Source organism: Exophiala oligosperma (genome assembly GCF_000835515.1).
Source record: "Exophiala oligosperma strain CBS 72588 unplaced genomic scaffold supercont1.2, whole genome shotgun sequence".
Taxonomy (NCBI): Eukaryota; Fungi; Ascomycota; class Eurotiomycetes; order Chaetothyriales; family Herpotrichiellaceae; genus Exophiala; species Exophiala oligosperma.
Window position 1 is genome coordinate 1,273,132 of NW_015622819.1, and position 22,762 is coordinate 1,295,893.

At 51.2% G+C, this 22,762-nt stretch overlaps 7 protein-coding genes across 9 annotated transcripts; 3 read left to right on the forward strand and 4 right to left on the reverse strand.

The window, feature by feature from the left end:
* The first annotated feature begins 6,389 nt into the window (after nt 1-6,389).
* On the forward strand, nt 6,390-8,661 carry PV06_01925. 2 transcript variants are annotated; one of them, XM_016402561.1, is made up of 5 exons: nt 6,390-6,720; nt 6,802-6,904; nt 6,973-7,340; nt 7,498-7,869; nt 8,014-8,661. In XM_016402561.1, exons 1-5 carry the CDS (start codon nt 6,508-6,510, stop codon nt 8,533-8,535), a joined length of 1,578 nt encoding a protein of 525 aa, XP_016266458.1. In that variant the 5' UTR covers nt 6,390-6,507; the 3' UTR covers nt 8,536-8,661. The 2 variants fall into 2 exon arrangements, with proteins under 2 accessions (XP_016266458.1, XP_016266459.1); XM_016402562.1 differs by having other exon boundaries at nt 6,390-6,904.
* Nucleotides 8,662-8,801: 140 nt separating this feature from the next.
* On the reverse strand, nt 8,802-11,507 carry PV06_01926. Of its 2 annotated transcripts, none has more exons than XM_016402564.1 (5): nt 10,853-11,507; nt 9,980-10,752; nt 9,742-9,913; nt 9,514-9,676; nt 8,802-9,443 (listed from the first exon to the last, which is right to left on the reverse strand). In XM_016402564.1, exons 2-5 carry the CDS (start codon nt 10,670-10,672, stop codon nt 9,032-9,034), a joined length of 1,440 nt encoding a protein of 479 aa, XP_016266461.1. In that variant the 5' UTR covers nt 10,673-10,752; nt 10,853-11,507; the 3' UTR covers nt 8,802-9,031. The 2 variants fall into 2 exon arrangements, with proteins under 2 accessions (XP_016266461.1, XP_016266460.1); XM_016402563.1 differs by having other exon boundaries at nt 10,825-11,507.
* A 617-nt stretch (nt 11,508-12,124) lies between these two features.
* Nucleotides 12,125-12,736, forward strand: PV06_01927 (uncharacterized protein; the record flags this gene model as incomplete). Its single annotated transcript, XM_016402565.1, has 1 exon — nt 12,125-12,736. One exon carries the CDS (start codon nt 12,125-12,127, stop codon nt 12,734-12,736), a length of 612 nt encoding a protein of 203 aa, XP_016266462.1.
* Nucleotides 12,737-12,882: 146 nt separating this feature from the next.
* Nucleotides 12,883-14,389, reverse strand: PV06_01928 (uncharacterized protein). The gene is made up of 6 exons (XM_016402566.1): nt 14,228-14,389; nt 13,780-14,167; nt 13,631-13,688; nt 13,517-13,532; nt 13,235-13,337; nt 12,883-13,152 (listed from the first exon to the last, which is right to left on the reverse strand). The coding sequence occupies exons 2-6, from the start codon at nt 14,042-14,044 to the stop codon at nt 12,962-12,964; spliced, it is 633 nt and encodes a 210-aa protein (XP_016266463.1). The 5' UTR covers nt 14,045-14,167; nt 14,228-14,389; the 3' UTR covers nt 12,883-12,961.
* A 687-nt stretch (nt 14,390-15,076) lies between these two features.
* Nucleotides 15,077-15,607, forward strand: PV06_01929 (uncharacterized protein; the record flags this gene model as incomplete). The annotated part of the gene is made up of 1 exon (XM_016402567.1): nt 15,077-15,607. One exon carries the CDS (start codon nt 15,077-15,079, stop codon nt 15,605-15,607), a length of 531 nt encoding a protein of 176 aa, XP_016266464.1.
* Nucleotides 15,608-16,344: 737 nt separating this feature from the next.
* On the reverse strand, nt 16,345-19,260 carry PV06_01930 (uncharacterized protein). The gene is made up of 2 exons (XM_016402568.1): nt 18,553-19,260; nt 16,345-18,501 (listed from the first exon to the last, which is right to left on the reverse strand). The coding sequence occupies exons 1-2, from the start codon at nt 18,713-18,715 to the stop codon at nt 16,628-16,630; spliced, it is 2,037 nt and encodes a 678-aa protein (XP_016266465.1). The 5' UTR covers nt 18,716-19,260; the 3' UTR covers nt 16,345-16,627.
* A 31-nt stretch (nt 19,261-19,291) lies between these two features.
* PV06_01931 (uncharacterized protein) lies at nt 19,292-22,089 on the reverse strand. Its single transcript, XM_016402569.1, has one exon. It carries the CDS (start codon nt 21,751-21,753, stop codon nt 19,708-19,710), a length of 2,046 nt encoding a protein of 681 aa, XP_016266466.1. The 5' UTR covers nt 21,754-22,089; the 3' UTR covers nt 19,292-19,707.
* Between the last annotated feature and the right edge of the window lie 673 nt (nt 22,090-22,762).

Sequence of the window (22,762 nt, forward strand, 5' to 3'; positions counted from 1 at the left end):
GAGATAAAAATCCATCTGTCTTCGGTGAACTTCACTATGTCGGCTACTGGCATGTTTCGTGGACAAGTATCTATATTTTTCGATAACCTATCGTGAAAGTCAAGGGGGTGAGAGCCAAGCTGAGTAGTGTCGATGGTCTCCAAGGCCGACACAATTACCACTCAGCATATTTGACCTCCCCTCAACTCCTGGCCCAATGGCACATACAACAATTGATTCAACCCTCCTCGTATCCTACGGCCACTGAGAGGTGTAAGCGGAATGGCCGACCTCCGAGATTCCGAGCGGGATAGTCTCTTAACAGTCCATTTTGTCTCCACAAATTCCGAGATCCTTGTCAATTTTCCCCCATCGCCAGTTCATGTAGCGGAAGATCAGACCGAACGGGCGAAGACATGACTTTGGGAGTCGGATTGGCGAGTGAGAACTCGATGCTTGTTTGATCGGCCCAAACTCCTCGGGCGTGAATAACTAAGGGCTGATTGTGAATCGCCTTGGACAACTCAAACCTCTCCTCTTCCGGTTTGACAACATCACTGTGTCTACGTACGAATAATTCATATGCTCCTAGCGACTCGAGTCATTACAAGAATCGGACTTCAAAGTGCCAGGTATGAGATGAGCAAGCCCAGACGGCCTTTCAAAGAGGTCGAAGCAGATCGTCCAGAGTTTGACCAATCTGTCGGATTTTTGTTGACCAAGACGCGGTCTCCTGATTGGAAATGGGGTGATGGCGCCTATAAAGGAGGCGGCGAAGATGCGCCTTCGAAGAAGCACATCGAAATCGATCCCAACGAGCCCGGCCGATGCGCCCTGGACAACTACAAACTGTTGATCTCAGGCATCATTCCACGGCCGATAGGATTCTTGAGCACCCGCGGTGGGAGCAAGGAAGGCGGCACCGCAGTGTCACGAAACCTCGCTCCTTTCAGTTATACGCAGGTGGTCAACCACGACCCGCCCATCTTTGTCGTGGGCTTCGCCGGCTCCGGAGACAAGGACACGCTGAAGAACCTGAGGGCCTCCGGCGAGTGTGTCATCAATGTCATCAGCGAGCATTTTGTCGAGGCCGCCAACGCGGCGGCGATTGACGCGCCCTACGGGATGAGTGAATGGTCGCTGACGGGTCTGACACCGGCAGCCTGTACAGACGTGAAGGCGGACCGCGTCGCCGAGAGTATCTTTAGCGTCGAGGGAAAGGTCTTGGAGATTCGAGACTTCGAGAGCCGGTTGACCAAGAACACAAAGTCCGGCTCCATGGCTATCATTGAGGGTGTTCGCTTCTGGGTCCGCGAAGACGCCCTGACAGACGACCACAGTTCGATTGATCCTGCCATACTTCGCCCTATCTCTCGACTAGGTGGCATGGTGTATGCACGAGTCATGCAGGGATTCGAAATACCTAGACCAAAATACGCAGATCATAGAAACCAATTGCCAAACTAAACCTGCAAACCTTAAAAAGGTACCTTTAATGTGGCATAGTGTCTATATCCGCCCAGGTCTCGTGGATCTGACAGTATAGCTCTCTCAATTTGTCCTCGATCGTCCTTCTCGATCGCTAGCAGATCGCTTGACAGTCACCTCCCAGCCTTGCGAGCCAGCTTGTTTCCGAGACCGAAACCATACGGAAACCAGATTCGGAGATCGGAATAGAGCACAAAATGGGCGGGGGCCAGCAAACACACGCTTCCCATTCATTTTGTTGAAAGTAGTCTCTTAGATTATGAGAAAAGGCCAAGCTCTCCAAGTTGATAGTAAAATCAGATATAGAGTCGGAAGAAAGATGGCACCAGCATCGTGGCTCGATGTTGCCACTGATTCACGATTCTCCCTTGCCAATATCCCATTCGGCATCGCCACTTTTCCTGGCTCTTCCAAGCGTGTGGTGACGACCGCCATAGGCGAGTATGCGTTCAATCTGTCAGTCTTTGCGTCCAACAATGGATTTGTCCATGTGGCCGAGACTCAAGGTCAGCTCGAAGCGTTTAACGAACCGACACTGAACGCTCTAGCATCGCTGGGAAGACGCTTCTGTGGGGCGGTGCGCCGCTCCATACAGGACATTCTCAAGTTCGACACGCCGCACCCGGATCTTTTGAAAAACAATCACGATCTCCAGAGACGGTGTCTCTCGCCACTGGCAGAGGTTCAGTTGCATCTCCCCTTTGAAATTAGCGGATTCAGCGACTTTTACGGCGGCATGAACCACGCGTACAATGCCGGTGCGTTGTTTCGGGGTCAGAACGGCGCCCTACTGCCCAACTATGTTCATCTCCCGATGGCGTACCACGGTCGCTCGTCCTCCATCTTCGTTTCGGGCACGCCCGTCCGCAGGCCGTGGGGTCAGATTGTCGAGGATCTGAGGGCGACCGAGAAAAAGCCCATCTTCGTCCCCTGCCGGACCATGGATTTTGAGCTTGAGCTGGGTTGCTTCGTGTGCGGTGGTAACGCACCTTTTGACAGTATCCCCGTTGACGCCGCCGAGGAATACATCTTCGGCTACGTCTTACTCAACGACTGGTCGGCCCGAGACGTGCAACGGTGGGAGTATGTCCCCCTGGGTCCGTTCAACGGGAAGAATTTCGCCACCACCATCAGTGCCTGGGTCGTGCTGGCGGACGCGCTGGAACCGTTCCGCAAACCCGGCATGCAGCGGCCGCCCAATTCGACACCGTTGCTGCCGTACCTCCAAGAACGCCGCGATGATTTCTCGTTTGACCTCAATCTCGAGGTGGAGCTGGTCAGTGGCGCGACAAAGCACAAATCCACCCTCTGTTCGACAAACGCCGCCGATGGGCTCGTCTGGTCGTTCCCACAGATGCTGGCGCACCACACTGTCACAGGTTGTCCCATGAAGGCCGGAGACCTTTTGGGGTCCGGCACGATCAGTGGCCTGACGACATCGTCGCTGGGCTGTTTGTTGGAGCAGACCTTGAACGGTACGCAACCCATACAACTGGAAGGACAAGAACAACGGACTTGGTTGGAGGATGGCGACGAGGTGATTCTCAAGGCCTGGGCGGGTGATAAGAGTACTGGATACATCGGCTTCGGCGACGCTGCGGGGGTGCTACTTCCCGCTCATAAGCAGACAGCATCTGGCACGTAGACTCCTTCAGTTGTAGCATGAGATTTCATCATTTCAGTCGACTTGATACTTGAAATGACCGATCTATTCTTACTCGATGGCTTCACAGTTGAGCGACCGACCTATAAACAGGACATACCATAAGTTCCGCTCCGCATCATCAAGAGGTGGCTTCACATCAAGACCTCAACTCGCACCAAAGCTTTTTGGCGGGTAACCGACCAAGTCATCGGAGTGTCTCTTCAAGTTGTAAATGCATCTACGGCAGTGAATGTCCAAACCAGAAGCCGAGGTCGGAGACAAGGAGCAGCATCTGGAGGGGTTCTGCTCGGAAGTGATGGCAGATACTCGGAATTTTTGCTCCGAGATCCCTGGTGTCGTCAGCGGAGAGACATCCATCTACATTTTCGATAACCGACATGTGTGTCAGGCTTATGCTTTCCCCTAGGAAAGGGTTGAATCTTGCGGAATAGTCCTGATATTGAGCCCTGGGTCAAGATAAAAAGGGTAAAAGCACAGTCATATGACCGGACTTTGGCCTGTTGAAAGTCGACCGCTGTTGGGACACACACGTCTGGATAACATCTGATATCGTCAGAACCACGACAATGCCTTCGTCAAAGTTTGATACTCTGGAAAAGTACAGATACAACACAGGCTTTGGATCTTACCAAGAGTAAGCGAACAACACCCCACTCACAAGACGTTAACCTGACGCTTTCACAGGTCTGAAGCCATTGAAAATGCTTTACCAATAGCACAAAATACACCTCAGCGTCCTGCGTTTGGTTTGTATACGGAAAAGATCTCCGGGAGCGCCTTCCAGGCTGTTCGGCCTGAAAACCAGCAGACATGGATGTACCGCATACTCCCAACGGTGGCACACTTGCCTTTCGAACCAGAACCAGAGCCACCTCGTCAAAGTGACCATGCTACCAGTAATGGTGTCAGTAATGGTATTGGCACAGCAAAACCCAATGGCTGCTCTAGTTTCCAGAATTTCAACGACTACCTCGATCTCGCCTACATTCCAACCCAGATCCGTTGGGATCCATTCGACATTGACACCACTTGTGACTGGGTACATTCGATGCGGCTCCTCTGCGCGGCCGGCGACGTCTCCACCAAGTCTGGGATGGGATATTTCGTCTTTTCCGCAGGCCGGTCAATGGACGACCACACGGCGTTTTCCTCTAGCGATGGTGAGCTTCTGGTAATTCCTCAGACGGGCGTCCTCGACATCAAAACGGAGCTGGGCCATCTTCTTGTGCGTCCACTCGAAATCGCGGTCATCCCACGTGGCATCAAGTACCACGTCTCCCTCCCCTCGGGTCCAGTCCGGGGCTACGCCCTCGAACTGCACCAGGGGGTATTCACGCTCCCGAACCTGGGGCCTCTGGGTTCGTTTGGCTGTGCAAACGCGCGCGATTTCCAAATCCCTGTGGCCGCATATGACGAACCCCCGGTCGCCACCAACAGCGACGAAACCGCAGAGGAATCTTACCACATCATCACAAAATACAACGGCCGTCTCTTTGGGGCCTCGCAGGACCACTCACCTTTCGACGTTGTGGCGTGGCACGGCAGCTATTTCCCTTACAAGTACGACCTCGGTCGCTTCATGACCGTGGGGAGCGTCTCGTACGACCACCCGGACCCGTCCATCTTCACCCTACTCGCTTCTTCCGAAGGGGTGGCCGAGATCGCCATCTTCCCGCCCCGCTGGCTGGTCATGGAAAACACCTTCCGCCCGCCCTGGTACCACCGTAACACCATGGCCGAGTTCATGGGCCTGATACAGGGCGAATACGACGCCAGGGTGGACGGGGGCTTCCGCCCAGGGGGAGCGAGCCTGCACAACGTCATGGTCGGCCATGGCCCCGACAGCGCCACCCACGCCCGCGCCTCCGAGGCTCACCTAGCACCCCAGAAGGTCGGCGAGGGCAGTATGGCGTTCGTGATCGAGTCAAACATGTTGCTGGGCATCAGTTCGTGGGCGTGGTCCGAGTGCGGTAAGAGACAAACAAATTATAACACTCAGACATGGCTGGGACTCCGGAGCCATTTCAAGAAACCCAAGGGCGTCAGGGTGAATTCACCCTTCTTGGATCCCCCAAGGCAGAAAGAAATGAATGGACAAGGCACCACCAAAACAGGAGGCGATGATTAATAGTTCTTGACAGCGATTCTTGTGTTCAGTTAGCTTTGTGTTACAATTTGTGGTGCACCAAAAAAAATTCCACTGGAGGATTAGAATGAGAACGTTGTGGTGTGATTCCATTCCCTTCTCCCTGGTGCTGCCATATTGAAGCAGCGTAGGCTGCTTTATGCAAGATCTCGGTGGTCTCCTTGAGAAAATCAAACCATAGCCAGATGCTGTTTGCACATGTATTTAGCTTTTATCTTCGGTGTACGGCGGCCAGGAAGGTGAACAGGAAGTACTCATGCCCAAAGTAGATCATAATCTCTGAATTCGCGTTGGGCCACATTTTTATCAACTCTGTTCATTGTAACGCCCTCGGTGTCTGCAAGGATAGGAGTCTTCAAGAGTTTGCACTCCTCCACGTTCAAGAACTTGACCGTGTCAGGCCAATCTGAAATGACAAAAGCGCTGATTGGTGGAATGAGAACGGTAGCGGCGCCTAGAAAAGAACTTCGGTATAGATGACGAGCAAAGGTCAACAAGGCATTAATTGTAGCCAGGAACGAGCATGCCATGACTTAGTATGAGGTGTAAATCGGGCAGCAGTTCGCGAATGGGGTTGCAGCCACGCAGGGAACAGGACTGAACAGGGGACTATGCTGGCAAGTCCAAGAGAAGATTCATGAAGGGACAGAGATGAAAACTAGGTCTGGGTCCTTTGTGGGGTCCAAGAATGGTCTAAAGCTTCTACACCTCGATCAAAGCTTGGTTACCCCTGTTGTAGTATCTGCGCTACTACCTATCGACCTGCTCAACGTTCTTATTGTTTGAAAGAAAAGTCAATTCTCGATTTGGAGGCGTGATGATTGATCTATTATCATCTTTACACTCTAGTAGTCTACGACTTTATTCTCAAAGCTTGTTCTCCCGATACCACATGGTCAGGTTGCGGCCGTTCCCGTTTGCCTGAGTTCAACGCTGCGAAGTTTAGTGAGCGTACCATCCTATAAGGGACCGGCGGTTCTCACTCCTTCACATGCATTCTGCTCGAAAAATGTACTGCCCTGCAGATGACGCGAGAAATCGCAAGTATTGCGCCTCCGGTCTACCCGTAAATATCAAATGGCGACATTTCTCTTCCCATCTGTCCGGGGGCCATACCACACTGATCCATATATATACGTACAGAAACTCGTCACTAGCTCATGGTCAATACTTGGCTATGTAGGTAGTCTCAAAGGCAACAGGAAACAGTATCGACAGAACACTCGACATGACGACAAAGGAACAACTTCAACCCGCGGCGACCGAAGTGCCCGAGCCTCATGTGTCTGAACGGGATGCCGACGTGACCTTCGGGTTATTGAAACAGTACGGTGGAGGCGAGGTCACTCAGGGCCTTGACCGAGCCGGAGAACGGCGATTGAATCGGAAGCTCTATTTCATCCTCGTGCCATTGCTGGTACTCATCAACCTCCTGCTCTTCGTCAGTTGTTCTAGCTCATTGTCCTCCCCAATTTTCCAAAACTCATGGCAGCATTGTTACTTACTATCAAGGGGCTTTTAGATTGACAAGGCCACGTTGGCCTACTCCTCCATCCTCGGCCTCTTCGGAGAGACCGGGATCGATGGCGGGAAATACAACAACCTCAACACTCTCTTTTATGCTGGTACGTCTTTCTCAGGAGGAGTGTCTTGCCATATCCCAGAACATCCCAACCTGAGCATGTTACTCTAGGGTATATCATCGGTCAAGTTCCGGGTCACTATCTCATGCAACGCATCCCGTTGTCGCGCTTCATGGCCGGCGCGACCTTTTTGTGGACGCTGATCGTGTTTCTACACTGCACCGCCAGTTCTTACGGCGACCTCATCGCTCTGCGCTTCTTTCTGGGAATGGTCGAAGCTCCGGTTGTCCCCGCCATCGAGATCACCCTGGGGATGTTCTTCGTGCCTGCCACTCAAGGTCTCTTGCAACCTCTGTTTTGGATTTCGTGCATGGGTGCACCTGTGCCCGCTGGATTTATTGCCTATGGTTTGCTTTACATCCATTCGACAATTCTACCTTGGAAGTTCTTCATGATCATCACAGGCTCAATGACCTTTGTAAGTTTCTTTCCTTGCTTGCGTTTGTGCTCCGCGTCTGAGACACTCCTGGAGTATCCTTTTTGTCCGGTGTTGTTGTCTCTCTCCGCGAGAGACAAATTACTGTTACTAGTAGCGTCTACGTACTGATAGGGAAACCTTTTTCCCCTTTCCACAGCTCCTTACAATCCTCGTCGCGTTCCTCTATCCCAACAACCCGGCTGAAGCACACTTCCTCACTGTTCCGGAACGGATACACCTTGTCCATCGGATTCATGCCGCAACAACCTCCAGCATCGAACATAAGCAGCTGAAAAGGTACCAATTGCTCGAAGCTGTCCGTGACCCGGTCTCGTGGCTCTTCGGACTCCAAGCATTCACCCTCATGATCTCCAACAATATCGCATACCAGCAGAATCTCTTGTTTGTGTCCTTGGGCGTGTCGAACCTCGGGTCTACCCTTGTCTCCGCTGCGTCCGGCGGCTTCAGCGTGGCATGCTGTATCGCGGCGACTTTGTTCTTGCGCTACATCCCCTTGAATAAAGCCTTTGTAAGTTTCTTTCCCGCCCTCTCCCAGCATCCATGGTTTTTTAAACAAGGCACACCTTGCCCGGGAACCTGTAAACCCAGATCAAGAAGCGTCATAGCGTCGCACATCATTTTTCTAACCCAGTGATCTCAATATGTGTGACAGTGGTCTACTTTCTGGTGTCTACCCGCCATCGCCGGCGGCATCGGGATGTGTGCCCTACAGTGGGACAGCAAACTCAGTCTCCTCGCGTGCCTGATCCTGGCAGGGAGCACCTTCGGCATCACGTATATCATCGCACTGGGCTGGACGACGAGCACTTCGGCCGGATACACGAAGAAGCTGGCGCGTAACGTCTTCTTCATGGCGGGCTATGGAATTGCCAACTTGATCTCCCCGCAGATCTGGGCGTCGCGAGACGCTCCTCGCTACTATCCCGCCTGGGTCGTGCAGATCGTCATAAGCTGGACGGGGACACCTTTAATATTGATCATCATCCATTTCATCTTGAAGAGGAGGAATGCGGAGCGGTATGAGTGGATCGCAGAGCAGGAAAGACTGGGCAAGACAAGGACCGGGGTCATCGATCGTGTCACCGAGGATGGGGCGAAGGTCCAAGTCGAGGTTGACGTGAGTCTATTGGACTTGACCGATGGGGAAAACAAGTACTTTATCTATCCTTTGTAAGAGGAGAGAGAGAAACACAGGGGGCAGTAGTACACAATTGCAGTATGCATAACTCTACGGGAAAAATCCACGAATGATTGATCAGGTAAAGACTGTCGTTTTTCGGTAGTGCTTTGGACTTCCCCCATCAGAGGTAGAACCGGCGCATATTAAACGAAGCCCGGTCGCCGTACAAAGTGAAAACCCCCCTCCAGATTCGGGGCAGTATAACTCTTTCCAAAGAAAGAAGAAAAGTTAATTGACAGAGGAGTATGAAACAAGATCGATATGATTCCTTTCTTACGCACAAGATCAAGCGAGGTTCGCCTAACACGACCAATCAGGGAGTTGGCTCGAGATCGAAGTGACGGCAAAGATTGTGAGAGAGTCCGCGCTCGTTTCTTGTCAAGATGAAGACGAGCGCGGGTTAGGTATGGTAGTTTCCCCATGTGCAGTAGGTACCCACCTTGATGCTGCTTCCCCTGTTTACTCTCCACTACTTCTATCTATACTGGTCTCAGTTTAAGCTGGGACTTCCTTTCTCCCTGGGGCTTATTTTGCGTCGGGAGAAGACATTGCGTTCCCAGCCATCCAGATCATCGACATACGTCTCTCGCACCAACTCGTAGTGCCCAAGCCGAGGCAGCAGGACGGCCCAGATCAACCAGTATACTCCCCCGGCGGCAATTATGCCCATGCCGACGACACAATGAAGATAGTATGGGAGACTCTTGTAGACATTTTGGCCCGCGTCAGGTGGTACAAATGGTGCCACGACAAGATAGATGTTGCTGAGGAGGAACAGCAAAGCAACTGGCCACGTGGCACGGAACGGAGGAGCCCAATTGAACTCCGTGCGCCTCCAGTACAAGTAGAGCAAACCTGCCGCGACGAAGCAGTTGACGATTGACAGTGGGTAGGAGATGACACTAGGAGGAACAGATTTAGCTCTCGTACCAGAGGTGAAAGTCGTGCGACGTTGAGAGGGGGTCCGCCTACTTCAGGATAAAATTGTACGCATCTCCCGGCGGTGGTGCCAGCATGATGATCACCGAGACGAGCCAGTGCTCAAAAAGCCCTGCCAATGGTGCATTGAAAGGCTTGTTGCTTGCCCAGAAACGTGAGAACGGCAGAATACCTTCGCGACCGAGTTCTTGGACAACTGTTTTGTCATGTCAGCTATTGCTGGAGAGAGAGACAAACAATGTGACTGTGATATAAACGTACGTCGACCTTGGGAGAAGATGACACTAAGGACATTCCCAAAGGCAGACAGAGCCACGAAAACCGAAAGCGCCCGTTCTGCCCTACTACCGAAAACGTTGCGGAAGAATGAAGCTGCTAGAATTCGGCCTGAGCTTGCAATCTCTTCTTTCGAGACAGCGGCGAAGTATGAGACCTGGAGGCACCGCGTTAGTTTTCCTAGGCCACGAGCTGTGAATGCGTGCGGAGGCGTGAGACTTACATTTACCAACATGTAAAGTACCGAGACCGCAATAAGAGCTGTAGGTGCGGCCCGCTTCAGTGTTCGAACAGGATCCTTTGTTTCGCTCAAGGCATAGTTGGCGTTGCTGTATCCAATGTAGCTCCAAATGACGTTGTAGAGAGCGGTCACGACGCCGTAAGCGCTACCCGTAGTACCCTCAAAGGCATTGTCGAAGTTGTGCGGCTCGGGAACTTTGAGCGCGCCTCCAAGTGCGGCCCAGCCTGAGACAACAATGAGCAGTACTATGACAAGTTTGAAGACGCCCAGAAGGTTCTGCAAACGTAGACCCCATTTCAATGCACAGCCGTGAATGAGAAAGGCCGCGGTGATGCAGGCCAGGCCAATTCCTCTCTGGTTCCATCGGTTCACCTCAACCTGGGCGGCGTGCAGAATATACTCTCCAAACACGACCGAGTTCGAGCCAGCCCAGCCCAGGAGGATGACATAGCCAGTATAAAATCCCGTGGCCAGGAACTTTGGCTTTCTGTAGACGAACTCAAGATAGTTCTTTTCCCCACCGTTGCGAGGCATACCGGTGCCGAACTCGAGGTAGACTACCATGCCGCAGCCAGCGATGATCATACCTGCGACCCATATGAACAGGGCGAGTCCAACGCTACCGGAGAGGGCAAAGATGGTGCTGGGCGTGGCGAAAATTCCGGTACCGACCATACGGTTGAATATCAGAAAGAAGGCGGAAATGGTACCAATTTGACGTTTGTTCTGAGAGAGGGTGGGTTGAAGTTGAGATTCTGAATGTACGGGGCAAGGTCAGTGAAGTGCTTAGGGGAATTGCAAGGCCCAGCAAGATACAGACGACGTACCATCGCTTGGACCAGCATCGAAGCCCACCTGAGACGAATCTTTGATTGCTCCTCCAGAAACTGCTTCATGAACAACACTCCTAGGTGCGATGTGTGAACGAATTTTGTCCAACATGTTGTACTGAAAACCGTGAGGCTATTGCCGACAATGGGTTTGTGAGTAGTGGACAATCAACCCTCGAGCTCGAGCCGACGAGCATTGTTATACCTCTGACAGGGCCACCTCCATCACCACCCTGCACCTTTTGGCCAGAGCCGGGAACATGCATCGCCGCATGGCATGCATGGTGCTCTCAAGGTTGCATTGTGAGACACACAAACGCCATCGCTGGTTCCTTGATCCGCATAGCGTGAGCTGTTGAGAAGACAGGGCTCTTCAAACCGACACAGTGGGCTGACGATAAAGCATTCAGCAAATGAACATGTCGCCGACTCTGGGTGGCTAACCCGGGATCTACATCTTTGATGATATTCATCGATCGCGCAATCCTCGGTGCAAATTTGTCTGTTCTGCCCACACACAAATTACTGTGCTGGTGTTACTTCGCTTGACACAGAAAAACAGCACCTGCAAGGCTGAAGGCCGTAACGTGGGTATCCACGGCTGAGCAAAATATGAAAGAGGAACCCGGTCTAGCTTCTTCAAGAGGTTCAAATCCGTGGCCAGCCGTTTGTCAGTGTGGGCAAAGTGCCTGTGGCAGCGATTGCGTGATTGACGGGGGGGATGGTGGATTTAAAGGCCGTGGCAAAGTGACGCTTGTCTTGTGCGATTAATGTCAGCATTTTGCAGGGAGAGTGACATGTGCACAGCCTCTTCGTTGGGACGATGTGATGAAGCGCAGACATGATTACATTGCTCCCTGAGAGGCTCCCTGGACACAGTTACAGAGTCGGTGTTGAACGAGGCTGCCGGCCGCTGATTGGGTAGCTGCTAAGGCCAAATTGTTGGTAACGGTTTCGGGTGGACAGTCTAATCAATGAGAGTTAGACGTCTGCCTTTCACTGACCTACTGTACAGTAGCGATTCGTATCTCACTATAGAAGCCCCCATGGCAATGGTGCACCGCCAAAAAAATTGTTCTCGCGATTGGTGAGATGAACGATCGCCCATCCGGCTCACGTGAGCTGAGGGTGAGTTAAGGGCGGCATCACCCTGTTTCCCGATTGGGGCAAGCCGCGACCGGTTCAGCCTTGCCACATATCCGTAACAAATCCAGACCAGCAGGTTGAATTTCTTGGGAAACAACTACCCATGACTCCCCCCCAGTCACACCATAGAGATGCCACGCACATAAACACAATGGATCAAGAAGAATACGACATATCTTCCTTGCCGCCGCACATCATTTCGACGCTTTTCGACTCCATCGACAACACATCCACAGCCTCCTCACGCGACGACCTCGACATCTTTTTCCACTGCTGGATCAAACCACATTGCCCGGCATGTCTGTCCCCTGACAACAAATACCCGTGCTCCTGGTGCGCTACGTCTCAAACCTGCGTGCCCAACACCGTGTACGACTACCCTTTTGGGATCCTGGCGCCCCTGAAAACCGACTCTCTCTGCCCGCTTGGATGGCGTGAGAGGTGGGAACTTCGAGCTCGGCCATTCAGTTGTCGCTGCTCAAGCATGACTTTTGTCAGCGTTGTTGTCGCTGTGGTCGCCACGTTCTTGTCTCTCCAGCTCATATGGCTTCTAATCACCATTTGCCGATGGGCAGGGCGGAGATGGAGAAGGAGACAGAAAGGTTGGTGGAGATCACGAAACTGGGTTCCTACCTGGATGCAAAGGACGCATAGAGACCCTGCTGCTCCCCAAAGCCAGGAGAACGACAGTGAAGGCGACGGCGATGGCATCACATCGCAACCTCCGCGCCAGAATGATGAAACGACTCCATTGCTTGCTTGATCCCAACCTAACTAATCTACTCTGTAAATTGCCAGCCACGGGAGTCATCAAATTGACCATGTCCGCCAAGACCTTTCCTCAGCACTTATTGATTTTAGTCCTTTACAAGAAAACACTTCCCAAGGCCGACAATCGTCGATGCTCGAGGGAACGAGGAAGCAAAGTCAATTTATATCACCACTATGACCGCAACCAGGCGCGCGCCCGACTTGATCAATCAACGTCTCAACCAGTATTACTTCCTGAGCCAGTAGTACTCCCTGTCGGGTTCGGTCCTGGACCCTTGCAGACCTTGCTGATAAGATACTCGATCTTTGGCCCCTCCATGGTTATGAGGACTCTACCCGACGCCACAAAGACTCCCTGTTCCAAGGCCTTGTATCGCAGAGATCCGGTTTCGAAAGATACAGTGGTGACTTTGTGACAAATGCAAATTTTAGCCTCGACACTTTCTCCTTCATCCGGTTTCGAAAATCGGGTGATTTTGTGGACACATACACTGGTTCCCGAACTCGGTCGATGTACACCACTCGTCCCGGCCCAGAATTCTACGCATAGCATTTGTTATGTCCAAAATTCCCTCGTAGTGGACATTGATATACTGTTTGTTACAGGAACACGCACACGATCGATACAAGGTCAGCCAAACAGTTCGTCGTCTTTTCTTTTCTTGTGGCTCGTTCAGAAACGACGCTCTCATCGCGAATGGGGAAGGTGGATGTAGGTGTGAATGAAGGGAAGCATATAAGCATGGTAGGATTGGGTCAAATGCAGACATACCTGGGAATCTTCATCCCTGTGAGAAATGACAATGAGAGAGTGTGTTAACTCGGTCAAACCCAAAGAGTTTTCGCCAGTACTCGGTAACGGAGAATGTTGAAAGTCAAACCATACCCAACTAGAATATCAGTTTTCAACCTCATCCTTCTACCGTCCGGATCATGATGGATATCTAATTTACCACCACAAACACACACACAGACGAGAAAGTCAGCATTCATCACGAAACACCAAAAAAGTACCAAGAGGCAGAAAAATCGTACAGTCAGGCCCAGTTCCCACCTGGTGGCAATCGACATTAACCTCGAACCCTGGTTCGGATACGAGTCTGCCCGCCATGAGCGGTATGATGGTCAAGGGAGTCCCGCGTGACAAGGATCCGACGTTCATCGTGGGACCGACCTCGATGATCAACCGCATCGCGGGTTGGAGGGTAGGGTAGTCCTCGAACGTCGAGGGTCGAGTGTACAGTCTCCCTCCTTCCTCGAAGAGGTGAGAATGATCCACGGGTTCGAAATTGGTAGCCATTCTTTTTTCTGTTTTTTTTCTTGTTTCTTCTTTTTCTTCTTGCGTTCGCTCTCTCTACCCCTTCGAAAGATTTGCTGTGTTCAGACACATGCACACACTAGATTTGGAATACCTGTACTAGTACTATTGATTGACCGTGTTAGAAGGTCCCCTTTTCTTTCCCGTAGTAGTATCCAATAATACCTGTAATAAATGGCTGATGGTGCCGAACTTACTGGTACCAGGAATGTACTTCAAAAGGTACCTGTCTGGACGTTTCAAAGCGTACCAACAATTACCACAAAGACACCAAATCTTTGAGCAAGCGAGGTGTTGATGATAATGATGACGACGACGATGATGATGATGGTATAGTTGGCGGAGTAAAGTGAGGCTACAATATAAAAGCTCCCCGAACAGTTGACGCCCATGCCTGTTTCGCTGACTCATCCCTCGCCGCTTTGCCCTTCCGCTAACAACTATTCAGTCGGGGGATTCACTGTACCGTCGTTACCAGTATTTTCCCTGCCATGTGCCAACATATGACAAGTTTCCCCGTCCAAAGCTAGTGAAAACAGTTGAGTTTGACATACCAAATATGTATGTAACGGGAGGTTCTGATCGATGTCTGCTCGATACCTTGGCGTCAGAAGATATTGTAAGGTATGATTGGGTTGCAAAGGTGCCGAGTCAGATCTCAATCATGGTGTTGCTGTCTTTACCAAGTCTAAGACTCTCTGGCCTGTGGCTACTTGTGTCCGACCGCCTAGTCTTAGGCTGGACAAGATATGCGCCCTAGAGTTCGCCAGCAGAGACTCGTAGCACCTGACTCGAACGAATTCGGATACATCAGCTACGTATCGTACAGTGAATGACCTTGAATGGGTCTTTATCTTTGTCCGATGAATATAATTCAAAACCAAACACATGATTGCTATACACACCACCGTTACTCACATCAGTTATCAACCCACTGGCGCCCATCGGCGACACATTCACTCGGGCCCTCTACCTACAGTCAATCAGCATTCCACAGCAAGAACAGACTCGGCCATGGCCTCGTCCAACCGCTGCCCTTTGACAGAAGCTCAGATCGATAAAGCATTGAAGACTTGCCTGGAAGTGCAAGTCGACGCTACCGCAAACCACGGCAAAAGACCATTCGCGGCTCTCCTAGTTGGAACAGACAACACGACAATTCCCATGACCCATTTCTCCGTATCCCACTTTCAGCACGCCGAGAGCGAAATCGCTCGGTTAGCAGGCATTCATTTCACCCAGGACTACTTGGAAAAGTGCACGTTGGTCTCAACCTGGGAGCCCTGCGCAATGTGTACGGGCACGGCCTATTGGAGCAACATCGGTCGCATTCTCTACGCAGCTAGCGAAGCCAACTTGAAACGCTTGACGGGAGATAACAATCAGGAGAATATGACCATGTCACTACCTTGCCGTGATGTTGTAAAGTCGGGTCAGAAGGACATAGGGCTCATAGGACCAGTAGCCAGGTGGGAAGAAAAGGTGCTGAGGGAAAGTGAAAGGTGGTGGGATACTCACAGGCGTGAAGTCAGAGATGCGCATTGAAAGTGGTAGTAGTGGCTTGTCCAGAATACTGATCATTTTAGTCACACGAGTCTTGCCGCATTTGCGGCCTCGTCTCCGGCATGTCATGCATGCACGTCCACTTTGGTGCATTCCGAGTTATCGATATGTAGATAACCCCGAGGTGGGGGAGATTCCATCTATTGCTTTCTAGTCGGCGGCCACCATCGAGAGAAACCAGAGCAACATTGTGAACGATAAAGAGATACAGGTAGGGATATCGCTGACACAGGCTGTAGCACGTGCCGCACGACAGGCGCATCGAGGCCAGGAGGCGAGGAAGAAGCAAGGTCGGAAGTAAGAGTATGGAAGAGTCGACGAGGGTTCTAATCGATGTCAAAAGCGCCAGGGGGCCCAGCCCGCGACCATGCCCAAAACAGCAAGCACCGCCTGCCTACTACCCCCTTTACAGGTTGACGACTATTGATGTCAAGTTTCGTGGACATGTAACATGTTCGTTTACTGTTGGTCGTATCCTTCTCTTGTTGGTCAGGCGACAATTATCACCGGGCCCAGACAATAATCAGTCGAGCCAGATGTCCGGCAGATGGCAACTTGTTTGTGACGACGTGAAACTATGGTTGGTTGAGCCCGAACTGGCACTTAAGAAATGGGCATCGGACGAGCGCTTCTCTGTGGCTCGCTCAGTGCTCGAAAGCGCTCCCCCGTACTCTGCCGCGGCTCAATTTGTACCTCATACTGGAAACATCACAGTAGAGAGAACATGCCGAAGTAGATTTTTGAACATATTGTTCACCAAAAAATTTTATGAATATCCCAAACCTGAACTCCAAGTAGGTACTCGGTATATTAGGGTACCTGGTATTTTTCGACATTACCATATCTCATAACATCGTCAATATGCTCGCTAGTTGAAACCCAACCCCCCATCCGATAATAATGCAAAAGGTACTCCGTAGTACATAGAAATACAAGGGGGAGCAGGGCATTCAACTTTCTTCTCGACTTCATACACTCAATCCACATCCTCGTCCCGAGAGATCAACCAAAGTCCTGTTCAATTTCATCATCGGGCTTCGTATGCACAAATGCCCTCTTGATAAAAGTCTTCCATAGATGGTTTTTCGTCGTCTTTGGATGATTCTTTTTTCCCTTTCCTTGGCCTTTGGGTTTCCTAGACGCCTGTGGCTCTAGCTCGGATGGACCGTCCTCGTCATTATCGGTCATGTCCAACGCATCATATTTGGATTTGGACAAGTTCTTGCGGCCTATCCTCTCGGCAAGATCTAGCCATGACCGCATGGTCAAATCATTCATCTCGTAAGCATTGTCATTCTTCGTGTCGTACTCGACTTGATAATCAAAGTAGTGATACGGATCTTTCTGTTTTTTGTTTCCTGCCTTGTCCATCTCCTCGTGCACCTGGGTCAGGTTGGCATAATACTGTGTCCAGGAAACGAGAGAAAGCGGCTGTGCTGAGTAGCCTGGGCCAGGAGGAGACGATTTGGAAGGGGGTTTCGGCACGTGGAATTTGGGTTTCTTTTTGCCCTTCTTCTTCTTTTTCTTCTTCTTTTTCAGATCCTGCATCCCACCTTCGGTATCACCCTCGAATGCTTCTTGTTCATCGTTGCTCCCTTCGCAGAGCATATCTTCAACCGTCTTGTCTGCGGGTGTGCCTATGGCCCCGACAGCCGGGTGGTGCTTTTCGAGACCGGTGATGTTATACTCTATTACCCGAAGAGTTGGGAGAAAGTTCGGAACCACACTCGGTGACACCAAACTCAGACTGAATCTCTCACCCCAGGGTCCGCCAATGGCTTTTAGGAATTCATCCAATTCGTCCTTGTCGTCTGGCCTTTTCTTTTTCTTTTTCTTCTTCTCAGTATCCACAGTATCCTGAGGTGTGTCTAATTGGTAAGAGTGGCCAGCAGGAGGTTTGGGTAGTGTGGCCCAGTCGGCTCTCAGTTCGTTGAGGTATGCTGTTTTGGCGCTAATTGACAGTGTCTCATTGTTCGGGTCGGCATCACCAAAGTCAGATCTTGTGAATTCGTCATCAATACCGTCGATCTTGAACTTGTATGTCAGATCCTTCACATCTTGAAACATAAAATGGTCGACGTTCATGTGGCCAAACATGGAAGAGACGATGACATCACGGTACTGCCTCATCCACAAATTGTATTTCTGGTAACAACTCTCGTCCCAATTCTGCTTGCTCCCGGTCCTTGCTGGCGGTACATGACCAATCAGAATGGCTTTCATTCCTCGTTCGCGCATGAACTGGAGCTGGATTCGCAGCCACTCCATGTGCTCGTAGCCTGGCTCTGACTTTAACTCGCAGCCATCCACAGCCGAGTTCGAGTCAAAGAAATATAGCGTATTCAGACTGATGACTGCCAATTTATTGGGTATAACTTCGGTAAAGAACCATCCTCCTCTTTCGAATGAATGTCTTTGCGCTTCCGGCACAAACTTATTCCATATACTGCTGTAAGTGCGAGTCCACTTATTCGGACCTGCTGAAAAGATATTGTGGGGTAGGATGTCGTTGTTGCCGATGGTAGGGACAATAGGAACGACAAAGTCGTTGGTCGGATCGGGATCGTCGATGTTGTCGGATTTTCCAAAGGTCTCAACAAACTTGTCCACGATAAACTTGTTGAGCCTGATGACCTGCTTGTCTGATCTCGGATGTTTTACATCATTGTCATGCCGCGCCGAATCGCCAGTCCAAATCACGAAATCAACCTCATCTTTGATGTTCTCTTCAATCCATCTAAAGGTCGCGTTGACCAAGGAGAAAGGCGTGTCGCAGTCTGTCACTTCGGCACCAAAGTAGCCAGTTTCGCCTTTACCAGTGTGGCAAGCATGGGATGGGTTTGAATGAAGCTTGTAGAAAGGGTCGGGATGGATGTCTGGGGAGAAGTGTGAGTTCAAGGTTTACCGGGTTAAATCAGCCTGCATACCTGTGATGTGGAGGAATTTTCCCTGTAACTTTCTAGGATTCGATTGCGGCTCCAGTGACTTGAACACGGCCTGTTGGTTCCCTTGGCCGTTGGAAGGGTACTTTGGCGGCGCCGCGGCTGCGCATGCTGAGAACAACAGCAGGCCGCCCGTGAAGCGAACCATGATGTCTCAACGGTGTTGAGCAGGACTCATGTATCGCAATCTCGAGCAGAGTGTCGAATGTAGAAATTTGAGGGCGTAGAGCATCCACGGACAGCGGAAAAATGCAGTCTGCGTGCAGCTTCAAGTGTCGGAATCGCAGGGAGAATGAGCAAAGGGTATGAAGTCATTCACAAAGTTGACGTAATTATATAGGTGACGAATGAGGACCTTGACTTTGAGCCTGGTTGCTCTGCTGCATTCTGGGGCGAAGCCAGGCCTCGTTGGGCGCCAAAAGCCCCTTGTTCGGCTGCAAGCTGGTACCTGGAAATGTCTGCCGACGGCCTAAGGCACCTATAGCGCGCCCAGAGATTTTCAGGTACGCGTCTCTGGCCAGGGGACCTAAGGTAAGTTAGGCGAAAGTCTTTCGTACACTGCATACAGGGATGGCACTCGGCTGCGTGGCTCCGCATGAAATGGCCAAAAATTGCTCGCACATGCAGGCAATTTTGCAGGAATCTTTGGTTCACGACACATAGAAAGGCAATATGGAGTAAAGCGAACAGTGGTACAGCATGTCGAGGCTACGAAGGACTCGTGTGCCATTCTTATACCACCATGGTACAAAAGTATGGTTGCAGCCACAGCACCACCACGCTACTACTTGGTGCAATAAGCTGAAGCCTCTCCAACACGTGCAGCGATGAAAGGGATTTGGGCGCAGTGTAGCCAAACCCTTCCGCTGTCCTCACACCCACACCAAATTACTCCCACACTATTGAAAGTACTCTATCAACACACCCCATCCACTGAGGACCTCGAGCGACCTTCGCGATTTGATCATCCTCGCCCCGTGACGGCGCGCATGCATGATCTGACTGATTTGACTCCGCAGATTTCCATTATCACTTTTTGGACCCAGGTGCACGCGACAGGGTACACACACCATCACATGCTACAGCTTGGGGGTGGCCATGTTTGAAAAACCTTGTCCTCGTGTCCCCTGTTCTCATATTTCATGATCGGCCGCCGAAAAATTCATAGCTGCGCCGTGGCAAAGATCCTTGAGGCATGCCATAATTCGCTGGCACCCGGTATTCTTCGGGCGGCGTCAACATCTGTTGTGGTTTCATCTCCCCTTGGGCGTTTGATTCTTGTTGCACTGGAGGACTCGGCAGCTGCATCATTGGAGCACCATCGTAGGCATACTGAGAAGCACTCGCATAAACGCTATTGCTCGCGATACCATACATATTAGGATCAACGCCGGTGTCTGAAGTGTTTGTGTACTGTCTGGGCTTCGCTTCGCCTTGTCGACTCTTTAGACGCGATAAGAGTACAGCAGACTCTTGTTCAAATTGCTCTCGCATTTCCGGCATTGCCCATCGATGTCTGGCGAAGTCGAGGACTTCAACGATCTTGCGTAAAAACATAGTCGCACGCTCTGCATTCTCTAGGGGAGGGTTGTGTGCCAGGGGCGAACCTTCTCGCAGTGTATGTGAAGTCTTGAGAAGACGGTCAAAGTCTGACCACATCACCTCAACGAATTTCTGCCCTACGTACTTGGCCCTACATATATCGGCGTAGGTCAAGTACGCGTGCCAGGTGACATCCTGAGTGATGGGCTGAAATAAATCAGCATACTGAGCAGAATATTCAAAAACCAGCTCCTTGTTGAGATCAGTCATGCTGTTTGCAGGTACTCTCTGGTTCGGCGACACCACCAAGATCTGACAGTATATCCGCTCGAGATTGAACAGCATAAGATGCCGCTGGGACAAGTTGGGTGGAATTGTCGAATACCACGCATGAATGTCGTTAGAGACAGAGCTTGCGTACGTTGCTGCGGTGGCCAGGGGCCATTGTGTCCGTGATGACCATCTCGTGGTCTGATAAAACGAGGATTGTACTCGACGGATGTCGAAAAGGAAGAGCGACGGCCTGATTGAACGCAGGAACAAATGAGAGGGCACATTTTCTGTGGTCAAATGTGGTAACTGCACATCCGGAGCCGAATCATCTGTGAAGGAGAATGCTCGGTCAAGAGACATGCTCACCAATCGGTCAAGGGCATAGGTGCAGTGAAATATTCGTCTTCTAAGATCCAGCATGTTTTTGCTGATTTTGGTCTCGGGGGGAGGCTCGCAATGAAGGCCAAGATCAACGACCAATCTTGAAGCCATTCCAACCAAATACCAGCTATCGAAATGAGCCGGGTCCACCAATGCGTATTCGACGAGAAGGAGAAGTGCTTGAACGCCAGTGATAGAGCCGGGATGAAGAACATAGTTCGCCAAGCTACGAGCTGCAGCCATGTGCTCCAACGCCGTCTTGTCGTTCTCGTCATCCTTTTGCTGTGAGGAAGAGGCGTAAGAAATGGCCAATATTAGCCTCACATTCCAGACATCTAGAGGTGTCACAGATGAAGAAATCGAGGCTGACTCGTTGTATATCCGGGAGAGACTACTCATCAATTCTGTCTCGGAGAAGAAGGGTAAAAGAACATAGATGTTTTCCAGGTAGTGGTTGATCATAGGCATGATGGCGTATCGAGGCGGGAGTCCTCGGGTCTCGGTTGGAGGCAATTCTCGCCTTGAAGCAGCCGACAAGAGCAGTTTGGCAAATGACATGGTAGACGTAAAGCCGTGGAAGTCTCTCGACGTGGCATTCACTGTTAAAAAACCGAAGTCGCTGACCAGTTCATCGACGTCTGATGCTTCGCGTCGACGGGTGCCACTGATTCTTCGGTGCTTCGGAGGACGATGCGTCGAAGACGAGGTGCCTTGGATGGCGGCCTCTGCTCTAGCCCGCTCAATCTTCCTTTGGAGTCGTTGTGCAGCGCCCTCGAGTGCGGCGACATAACTCCGTTCCTTGCCACGCGCGAAGTCATCATTGGCACTGGTGCAACTCGTCCCCTTGCCCGAGCGCTCGCAGGCTGAACAGGCAGGTAATTTTCCGTCGCATTTGATTTTGGCTGATCGACAACGTGCACAGGCGGCAACAGGCCTGGAAACACGCAGAGACGGCGCCAGCAAAGCCTCGATGGGCTCTAATTTAGCCATTGCGACAGTGAAACTTGAGCTTCGTGGAATTCAGGACATTTCGCGGGGTCAACCGGAAAAAGTGCTCAACAGCTTCGAAACTTCGATGGGTACAGTCAGTGTCCAAGGAAGCCAAAGGATGGGGCAGATTCGTGATCTCAATCGGCTGACGGAACGTGGTCGAGATGGGTGTACAGTAAGACGAGGATTGACTGCCGTCATAAAATTGTGGTACTCGTGCTCGTACCGTACTTGGATATTGATTCACATCATCTGTGGCCGTTGGACGATCGGGTTTCAGTCATTCTGATAGACCGGTACTTTCCACACAACAAGTAATTCCCTTTGTTGTCTGACTGGTGGTCAATGGGAAACTAAGACAGCGCGGCAGAGAAGCCGTGGACTTGACAGCGCCGTTGATTCTGACGTTATAGGCGGGGGGCATTTCAGACCCTCAACGACAAACAAGGCATAGGCCAATCAGACTCCCAAAGGCCAGTGTGACTTGGAAAGCTTCTGCACTTGTTGAAGCCCAAGACACCCACTAAACGCCCCTAGCGAACTTCTTTTTTGGTGCGTCTTCCTCAGGTATCCAATGAAGCATTCAAACCAGCTGTTCGCGAGAGTTGGTCCGAGCAACTCACGAGTTACGTCCTTATTCCTGACCTACTGTAACTAATTTGATGAGCCCTACCTGTAACCTTGATGCCAGACCGTCGATACGAGTAGTGTGCGGATACTTGAACAGGGTCGCCGATCACCCTCCTTCGTGTCCCTGCGTCAATCACTGAGCGCAGCTAAGCCTACGTCTTTATCTTGACACCTGTGATCTGCCACAGACCTTCAGCTTCTGGCCATGGGGGCTTGGGGGCTGAATTGTCCAGCTACACAGGGACTGCTGGGGAGTGCCCGGCTTACCAGTCGTTTGCTTTTGGCTTTGCCTGCGTACAGTACCTAAGAGTCAGTCAGCTTGGTGGACTACGTTTTGGGCAACACCTTGGAGTTCTCGTGGACATATCAGGTCATCATT